Source organism: Scardinius erythrophthalmus (assembly GCF_964197995.2).
Source record: "Scardinius erythrophthalmus genome assembly, chromosome: 1".
NCBI classification, from domain to species: Eukaryota; Metazoa; Chordata; class Actinopteri; order Cypriniformes; family Leuciscidae; genus Scardinius; species Scardinius erythrophthalmus.
Genome location: NC_138221.1, coordinates 61,539,175 through 61,549,462, shown reverse-complemented (window position 1 = coordinate 61,549,462; position 10,288 = coordinate 61,539,175). Strand labels below are relative to the sequence as shown.

Sequence of the window (10,288 nt, the reverse complement as noted above, 5' to 3'; positions counted from 1 at the left end):
CAAAGGAATCGATGTGAAGGAGTTGTGATGAGTCCACGGGGACTAATCTCCGGGCGGAGCCTCAAACACAACTCTGCGATCACCTGACTCACACCACCTGCGAGGGAGTGGCGCAAAATCAGGGACTCTACATTCGTGAGCGAACGAAAGTCTAGATCTCAACACCGAGATAGGCATATTTTCACACAGAAAACATGCACCATCCACAAAAGCTGCCTCAACGTGTTGTATGCCCAAACACGCGACACAGAAATTGTGACCATCACAGAGGGCTAGGGAACGACCACATCCAGCAGCGCACAGGTGGAAAGACATCCTTCTTCCGGAGAAGAAAGATGAAAAAGATAAAGATGTTTACTTCCTTGGAATAACGCCCTTCACCAGTGCTGGAGCACATAGGGATGTCTGCTGTGACACTGACGGGAAACCCCGTCAGTGAAGCACTCACTTTCCTCGCCCTTAAACTGACCGTCAGCCAACAAACACAAAGGTTGTTGTGAGAACAGCAGTTAAGAGATTCAGAAGCTTGCGATCACCGCTGCAACACGCTGTAACGTCAGCACTGGGAGAGCTTCCAACAGAAGTGTCGACACACACAGGCTTGTTATTAAAGTACACTTTCAGAGATATCGACATAACCACCGATCGGCTCCGAAGCGAAAAGAATGAATGGTGGGTGCATCCACTTCCCTGTTATACCTGCGCTGCAGGGTGGGGGGTGGATTGCACACCTGCCAAAGCTCATTTGGCTTGATTTGTATACTATATCGAAGACATCTGGCTCCCTGGCGTGATCCCCATCAGTCGGTACGATCGAACGTTACCCGACTGAAAGGAAACACGTGTCTCTCGCTGCCCTCGCTACATCTACACAAAAATGCCCTGATTTTACACAGGTTTAACCATGTTCTCATTATGATCAGACTCTCCACACACCCATATAGAGAAGCAAGAAGAAGACAGACAGAAAAGAAAAAGCACAGAGTTAATATTTTCGTGAAGCTGCACTTTTCTTTTCCTTAATTTCATTAGCATCTTTTTCAGCTGGAATCTTTTATTTTTATCCAGAACTAGAGCTCACTGCTTTTTGCAACAACACTGATATATTTCTCCATATCTGGAAATAACTATTTTACATCAACAACTTTATCAAATGATGTGAATGTAATTTATTTCTTGTTAAGAGTTCATGATTTCCATCCCTTGTGACCCAATATCTGAAATCTCAGAAAGTGCTTCTTCATCCCTCATCCTCTACATCACAATTTTCCTCACATTTTGAACTGTGATTGTTTTCCAGCACTATTTTCTCCACTACTAATGTCATTTTCCACATCTTCACTCCTTACATTGTTCACAACCATTTCTGTTATTTCATTATTAAAAACCACACTATCCTCAATCTGTTCATTTTGTTTGTGTTTAATAATTTCAAATGAAAGGTACTTTTAATAGTAATATTAAAATTATTATGTGTCACTACAATAAAAACTAAATGAATATGATTTCCATAAATACAATAATAGCTTGATAAACACACACACACACACACACACACACACACACACACACACAAACGCCATTCTTACAGTCTCTATAAAGGATTTAATACACACATTTATTCTGTTATTTCTGTGACAGAAGTTAAGATATTAAAGAAAATTAAAATAGGCGTCTCTGTATCTCATTGTTACTGATTTATCGTGCAGCTCAAAGTATTCTGGGTAAAATCTCTCTACAATCTGTTCTGAAACATCAACACAGTTTCACTGATGATCCAGAACCAACCCAAAACCCAGGATAGAGCATCTGAGTGAATGTGGTCTGGACTGTGTGGATGAGGCTCATTGTGTCAGAGACGCTGTAGAAGGACAGAGTTCCTGCACTGTGATCCACATACACTCCTATTCTTCTGCTGATGGGCATTACAGGGAGAACAGTGCCTATGTTATTGTGTCTGAATGTGTAACTGGAGGAAGAGCAGTACAATCTCCAGGACTGATCATTATATCCAAACGCACACTCATTACCCCTTCCCTTCCTGCTGATGCTCTTAAATGACACTGATATACACACACCACTATTCCCAGTCCACTCAATCTCCCAGTAACAGCGTCCACACACACTCTCTCTACACAACACCTGATAATAATGATCAAATCTGTCTGGATGATCAGGATACGGCTGCTCTGTGTAAGTGCCAGTAATCACTCTGTTCCTCTCAGACATACAGAGGAGTTTATTCACTGTGTTCAGATCCAGAGTGAGCTGATGGGAATCTGATGGAGAGAAAACACATCAGAAACAGGAATTATGAATCTGTCTGATTTTTTAATGTATCTGAACTCTTCATGAATCAATGTTCAGTGTATCATCAGTGTCTCAGTACAGCTGACCAAATATCCTGTGGAAATCATCATTTACATGATCAATTATAAAACTCTTCTATCATGATTTATTTCTCCTTCTACAGGAAGAACATGAACACATTCAGTGAGTTTTTCTGCTTGTTTTCTAGTGACTCACATTGTAGGAAGTCGTTCCTGGTCTTGGGATTTATGTTGGTGAAAGTGACTGTGGAAATAAACAGACATGAACAGTGTGAAGAGAAATTACAAGATAAAATACATTCATTTCTAATATGATGCTCTATAATATTAGATGATGGACTCATTTCTGAGAGCAGATTAATAATCTCCAGGGGCTTCATTTATTAAACACACACATCGGATTGATCCTAAATTTCTTGGATTTCATCCTCCGTCATGTGTATATAAACGCTTGTCCACGATGATGAGTCCGTATTTCTGAATCATCAAGAGATATCTGTGGCCGTTCTGTAGGAGGATTTTTATGGACTTGAATTTAATTTATTAATGACTGTGATTTAAAACTGGGATGTATTTAATTACATTTTTCTGCAAATGGATGTATTATAAATCGTAGGAACATTTCAGAAACGGTTGTACGTTCAGATTTGGGATCTTTCTCCACACGTCTGTATAAACGAGGCGCAGGACTTTACCTCCGTCTGAGATCTTCTTGATCTCCTCTTTGCAGAAATCCTCCAGTTTGTCTCTCAGCTGACGGACAGATTCTCTCACGCCATCAAAAGAGGAGAGAGAACTGAAGGAAACGTCGGGTTCGTCTGTAGATTCAGGAGGTGCTGAGAGAGACTGGAAACTCTACAGAAAACAGAAATCAAAACTCATCATCTCCACACTTCAGCCAATAACCTGCACTATATCAGATCTGAGCGGCTCTTGTTGACTTGACTTCTCTTCAGTGACTCGCTTCAATCCAGCACTTTCACACAATCAGCACATTCTCCTCATATTCATCATTTAATGCTACAAACTCTAGTATTTGACACTTAATAATAATATCATTTAAATATATGAAGTGTTCAGATGCAAAAGCCTCTAAGTGCCATCTGAAATATTCTTCTAGAATGATAATTTTTATCAAGCTATTTAAGTTCAGTTATTTCACTTAAATGACCTTTTTAGTGAACTCCTCATATACTTAAGAGCAGATTGAATGTAATGCTTTCAGACAGTTAATTATTTATAAAATTATAATTAAAATAATTATTTTAATTAAATGAATGTCTTATAGTCTAAATTTATATTAAATGCAATTAGCTAATATTTAGAAAGCTTTTTAACCAACTTAAGTAGGATTTAAGTATCTTTATATGTAATTTCAGAATTATTTCTATTGTCTTTGAAATACAGTTATTTACTGCTGAATGAACTGACACACATTTATGATAAACTAAAATATACTCAATGTAATTTCTATTGAAAATTGTTTGTTTAATTTTATGAACATAATCAATATTATCAACTTTGAAGATCACCTGACCAAATTTTGGTGCCAATTACTGAAATTATTTTAGTAGAAATAAAACACTTCATTAAAATGAGGATGAAAAATCTAGTTGGCTGGATATTGATACCATCAAGTTCACTGATTTCATCAAGACAGAAGAAACCAGAAGGAAAAATGAGTTAATATTTAATGGTAAATTTCCCAGGGCTTTGTAAGTGTGTCTCTTTAAACAGAAGATGATCAGATGAGAGTCTGACTGATGATTATATGATAACACAACACTTGACTGAATCTGACTGAATTCCTGACAACATCTCAGTCAACGGCTCATTCTGCTCTCATGAAATGTTTCTCTGTCATAGCAGGATCTTGCTCAAGTCCACTATGATCCTGTTCTTCTAGATCTCTGTTACCTGCAGGAACTGGATGTGATCTTGTGTGTGTGAAAGCTGCTCCAGCTCAGCGTCTCTCCTCCTCAGATCATTGATCTCCTGCTCCAGTCGCTCCAGTTGTCCTTCAGCTCGACTCACTGCAGTTTTTTCCTGATCTCTGATCCGCTGTGTGACCTCAGAGCAGCTTCTCTCAATGGAGCGGATGATCTCAGTGAAGATCCTCTCACTGTCCTCCACTGCTGTCTGTGCAGAGCGCTGTTACACACACATCACAATCACACAGTGGCTTCAGCACGACTGACAGAGTCCAAACTGAGACGTCTCAAACTTCTCTTCTTCTCCAGACTCACCTTATGAGACTTCACAGCCTCTCTCAGATGCTGAAGATCTTTCTGTCTCTGCTGGATTCTCTGACGGATCTTCATCTGCGTCTCCTTCAGCTGTTTCTGGAGGACAAACCAATGACAGGGAATGACACATAAAACTACTGTCATACAAACATTAAAGTTACATGAATCCAGAGTTGGTGAAGTGGTTAAAGATCTTGCATGGTAAGTTTTTACTGTCTGGTTCAAACCACAGATTCATGGTTTCCTGAAATGAATGTCAGCAGTATTTCATCAGTGCCTAGTTTTATATCATTAGTATCATCATTTACTCTCCCTCATGTCGCTCCAAACCTGTATGACTTTCTGTCTATTGTGAGACACAACAGAAGATATTTAGAAGAATGTCTCAGCGGTTTACAGAGGCCAAATAAAATATAGTGACGCGTCAATAACATCAAACCTCATTGGTTCTTTCATGTCACAGTCACATGACTAAACACCATGATGTCATGACACAAACATCATTTATCAATGATTTGATTTGTGAAGTATAAAAGGCTCTTTTAAAAGTAACATATTTTAAAGAGTGCACTTATTTTGGAAATTATATACTTTAAAACAGTGTTTCCCAACCGGGGTGCCGTCTGACGAGAACAGGGGTGCCGTGTAAAAGTCCTTCAAATTATTTTTTTTATTTTTTTTTGTGAATAAAAAAAGTGAATAAGTATATTTAAGTGAATAAATCAATTAATATATATGATGAATATCTAATGTCTGAAATAACAAATAAGAGACACACACAATAAATTTAAAAAATCCATCCGCCCCCTCACTGACCTGTCAGCACGTCAACGTCTGTATGCGTAATGTACGCAAATGTTTTATTATCCTTAACAATTTGTGTGTGACGACGATGCGTGTGTAGTGTAAAAGAATATGGACAGATTTGTTAAAAGAAAAGCTCCAGATGCTTCTGTACCGTCTACTTCCTCATGTAGCAGTCCAGAGCGGGCTGCTGAAAGCAGCAGTAAGAAGAAGAAAAGACAGTATATCAACAATTACTTGTCATATGGCTTTATCTTTATCGGAGATCCATCATGTGCCTTCCTCTGTGTCTGGTATGTGGGGAAAAATTGTTGAATGAATCAATGGTTCCTAGCAAACTGAAACGGCATCTGACAAAAAAAAAAAAAAAAAAATCACCCATCTCTAGTGAGCAAGGATGCAGAATATTTTATTCGACTGAGAATGCAACACGAAAAACAAGAGGGAATTATGATGAAGAGTACAAAGGTGTCTGAGAAAGCTTTAAAGGCAAGCTATCTTGTGGCTGAAATAGTAGCTAAATCGAAAAAACCCACACGATCGCTGAGACTGTAATCTTACCAGCATGCAAAGCCATCGTTAATACCATGCTAGGCCCACAAGCAGTAAAATAAATATCAAAGGTTCCCCTGTCAAACAATACAATTAGCAGGCGAATAAATGAAATGTCTTCAGACATTGAAAGTGTGGTTTTGGAAAAAATAAGATCAAGCGGAAAATTTTCCTTGCAGCTGGATGAGTGGACTGACATTAGTGGGCACGCACAGCTCCTGGCAAATGTTCAATTCGTTGATGGCGACAGCATTAGAGAAACTTTTTTATTTTGTAAATCAATGCCAGACAAAACAACAGGAGAAGAAATATATTGTGTGACAACAGAGTATCTTGAACAAGGGGGGTTGAATTGGAAGAACTGTCACAGTTTGTGTACTGATGGGGCCACTTCCATGACGGGGAGTACAAAGGGCTTCATTAGCAGAGTCAGAGCGCAAAACCCACATGTGAAAGCCACTCATTGCTTTTTACATAGGGAAGCACTGGTAGCAAAGACGCTCCTGAAGGAACTCTCTGATGTACTGGACAGAGCAGTAGATATAGTTCATTTCATCAAGGCACGCCCACTGAAGAGCCGTCTATTTCCGTATTACATACGGCCGTTCGATGGCTATCACGCGACAAGGTTTTGGCACGACTCTACGAACTGAGGGAAGAGTTAAAAACGTTCCTCAATCAGGAGAATTCGGGATATGCAGAGTTAATTGCAGTGACCTAAACACAAAAATGCAAGGCAAAGATGAAAGTATTTTCACTTCTAACGGCAAATTGCGAGGCTTCGGGTCCAAGCTCGCCCTTTGGCAAAATATAGAAACTTTTGGGTGCCATGACAGAAAAAAGGTTGGGAAACACTGCTTTAAAAGAATATAATTGTGAAATAAGTGTGAACTGAACGTAATGTTTTCAGACACGTAATTGCATGTTAATTGCTATTAAATGAAAATGTATTATAGTTTAAATGTAAATATAAAGCAAATAGCTGAACTTAAGAGTGACTTTTTCACCCACTTAAGTAAGAAGTATATAATGTAATTTCATAATTCTATTGAGTTAAATATAAATATTAAATATTATTGAAATGTACTTTAAAGTAAAACTTTTAATTTTACATTATGAAAAAGTGTACTTAATAAAGTGTACTTATGAAACAGTCATGAAAGTTGACTCTTTTTAAGTGCACTTAAGTGGCCTTTCATCTGCAAGTGCAGTTTTTCTTTTTTTTAAATACACTTTTAAATTGAAGTACACTACAAGTGCATGTCAATACACTTAAGCGTACTCCTTTCTTTAACCACTAGTTGTTTAGATTACTTTGCTTTTTCTCCTTTTTGGAGATTGAAACTTTTTTACTCCATTGACTTACAATGACTTTCAATATATAAACTAAAATAGATGAGACATTCTTCAAAATGTCATCTTTTATATTCCACAGAAGAAACGTCTCGGTTACCAATGTAACCCTCGTTCCCTGAAGGAGGGAATGGAGACTTAGTCGTACGTAGTAAGCCGACATGAGCGTGCTTGACTCAAGGGTGTCCTCTATTTGAAGAGAGCACCTGAGAAGCTACTGGCTCAACACGTAAGCTATAAAACCTAGCAAACGTATTAGGTGTCGCCCAACCCGCAGCTCTACAAACATCTGCCAGCGAGGCACCCTGCGCCAGCACCCAGGAAGCAGCAACACTCCGGGCGGAGTGGGCATGCAACCCTGGGGGACAAGGTACACCTTGGGTATCGTATGCCAAGATGATGGCATCCACTATCCAGTGGGCCAGCCTTTGCTTAGAGACTGCCTTCCCTTTCTGCAGGCCTCCGAAACAGATGAAGAGCTGATCTGAGGTTCTAAAGCTTTGCATTCTGTCCAGATAAGTCTGTAAGGCACGGACTGGACAGAGAAAAGCTAGGGTTGAGTCTGCCTCCTCCAGGGGCAGCGCTTGCAAGATCACCACTTGATCTCAAAAGGGAGTAGTGGGAACTTTTGGCACATATCCGGGCCGAGGTCTCAGTGTCACCTGAGAGTCAGCCGGCCCGAATTCCAGGCACGATTCGTCTACCGAGAAAACGTGCAGGTCCCCTACCCTCTTGATAGAAGCCAGTGCAAGCAAGAGAACTGTCTTGAGAGACAGAATTTTTAACTCCACTGTCCGCAGGGGCTCAAAGGGAGGTCTCTGAAGTGCTGTTAACACCAGAGATAGGTCCCAAGAGGATATGGAAGAGATGCGAGGAGGGTTCAACCTCCATGCTCCCTTAAGGAACCTGACGATCAGATCGTGCTTCCCCAGGGATTTCTCACAAACTGCATCGTGATGTGCGGCAATAGAGGCAACATACACTTTGAGGGTGGAGGGAGACAGCCCCCGCTCCAACCCCTCTTGCAGGAAAGAAAGCACCGATCCGACCGAACAAACTCGGGGGTTTTCTCCGTGAGAAGAACACCAATCGACGAACAGGTTCCACCTCGATGCATAAGCCAGTCTCGTGGAGGAGGCTCTAGCAGAGGTGATAGTGTCTACGACAGCTTGTGGTAGACCCCTCAGAACCTCCACTTCCCGTCCAGGGACCAGACCTGGAGTCTCCACAGGTCTGGATGTAGGTGCCAAATGGTGCCCTGCCCTTGAGAGAGAAGGTCCTCCTTAGTCGACTAAGTCGAACGTTACCCGACTGAAAGGGAATTCACTTTCTGTAAAGCTGCTTTGAAACAATATGTATTGTTTCAAAGCGCTATACAAATAAATTTGAATTGAATTGAATTGAATTGAATTCAGTCAAACCGGTTTGGAACAAAATGAGTAAATGAGTGTGTAAATGAAGACACTTTCATTTCTGTGTGATCATTCCCTCTCAGTTCATACCTGTTTCTTTGTCCTCTGTGCTGCAGTTGAAACAGTTTTGTGGTTTTTATGTTCATACAGCTTACACAGAACACAGATGCACTGTTGATCAGTGATACAGAACATTTCTAGCTCTTTATCATGTTTACGGCAGATCATGTCCTGCAGTCGTCCAGTGGCATCAATCACTTTGTGTGGCTTACGAGAGTGAAATTCCTCATGACGGTCAAAATGAGCTTGACAGTAAGATTCCTGACACACCAGACAGGACTTGACGGCTTTGTATTTTCTTCCAGTACAGACGTCACACTGCACGTCTCCAGCTCCAGCGTAACAGTCAGCAGGAAGTTTATTCTTCTTCAGTTTCTCCACCAGTTCAGCCAGAATGGTGTTTTTAGCTAAAGCAGGTCTTGGACTGAAGGTCTGTCTGCACTGAGGGCAGCTGTAGACTCTCTTCTCATCCTCCTGATCCCAGCAGTCTGTAATACAGATCTTACAGTAACTGTGTCCACAGGGAATGGCCACTGGTTCCTTCAGGAGATCCAGACACACTGGACATGTGAACTCATCCTGAGAAAATCTGGCTTCTGCCATTTTACTGCATGAATACAGAGAGACACAAACACACAACAGCTCAACGATACTTCAGTTTCTGTTTCTCTGAACTGAGGAGCTGAAATAGTTTCCTGCTTCTGTGTTTGAGTGACGTATGTAAAACAGGAGTGTATGTAAAGCAGCTTCCTCCTTCCTGATGAAGGAGAGTCACTTTACTGCTGTGTTTACAGTATGTGCTCTTCAAGTGGAGTCGAAAACATTGAATTACGAGTTAAAAGCATATGAATAACAGAGAGAAGTTTTATTTATGAATGACAAACTCAAAATTCATGACTCTAGATGATAATCTTCTCCAGACTGGAAATTAGTGGGAAATATCTGGACAGAAGTCATGTAGTGTATTTGCCTTTAGACTACAGCATTTTTTTTTTATTTTTTTTTTTAAATGTACAGTTATTTATATAGCGCTTTTAACAATGGATATCGTTTCAAAGCACCTTTATAGAAAATGAATGATTCTACTGTGTCAAAGCAATGTCCATTTGTCAGAATGTACAGTTCTAAGATAATATCAAAGTCAAAGTCAAAGTCAAAGTAGCTTTATTTGTCTCCCCGAGGATAAATTCGTTTTGGATATAAAGAGATTGCTACAAAAAGATTACAACAAAGACAGAACACAGGTACATGGTTAAAACAGTTAAAAGACAGAAAGTACATAGAACATTAAGGCTTCTCAAAGAGCTGTGCAAATTGCAAATCACCATTTTCTAAAATCTGCTTGTGCAAAAGTAATATCATATCATGTCCATACATAACATTCAATCACAGATACACAGTACATTAATAAATTCATGGTCACACATTCATCGCTGATTATATATGAGCTTAATTGAGAGAGGAACAAATGAGCGCTTATACCTGTTGAATTTGCACAAAGGAACCCTGTACCTCATTCCTGTGTTCAAAA

The 10,288-nt window shown here is 39.9% G+C and overlaps 2 protein-coding genes across 2 annotated transcripts in view; both read right to left on the bottom strand.

Moving 5' to 3' along the window:
- Positions 1–996: 996 nt before the first annotated feature.
- The window catches only part of LOC308702727 (tripartite motif-containing protein 16-like), a 662,678-nt gene continuing 653,386 nt past the window's right edge, over positions 997–10,288 (bottom strand). Inside the window, exon 7 of the mRNA XM_081385803.1 lies at positions 997–1,769. The gene's annotated coding sequence lies outside the window, so the exon portion shown is untranslated. The remainder of the gene's footprint in view (positions 1,770–10,288) is intronic.
- On the bottom strand, positions 1,151–9,433 carry LOC308702683 (tripartite motif-containing protein 16-like). The gene is made up of 6 exons (XM_081385719.1): positions 8,788–9,433; positions 4,577–4,672; positions 4,248–4,481; positions 3,026–3,185; positions 2,527–2,574; positions 1,151–2,279 (listed from the first exon to the last, which is right to left on the bottom strand). The coding sequence occupies exons 1-6, from the start codon at positions 9,358–9,360 to the stop codon at positions 1,756–1,758; spliced, it is 1,635 nt and encodes a 544-aa protein (XP_081241845.1). The 5' UTR covers positions 9,361–9,433; the 3' UTR covers positions 1,151–1,755.

Coding starts and splice junctions, on each gene's coding strand:
- LOC308702683 (XM_081385719.1), bottom strand. CDS start 9,360: ATGGCAGAAGCCAGATTTTCTCAGGATGAGTTCACATGTCCAGTGTGT. Junction 4,673..8,787: donor CACAGAGGACAAAGAAACAG/GTATGAACTGAG, acceptor TTTGTCCTCCAG/AAACAGCTGAAGGAGACGCA. Junction 2,280..2,526: donor CAGGAACGACTTCCTACAAT/GTGAGTCACTAG, acceptor TCTCTCCATCAG/ATTCCCATCAGCTCACTCTG.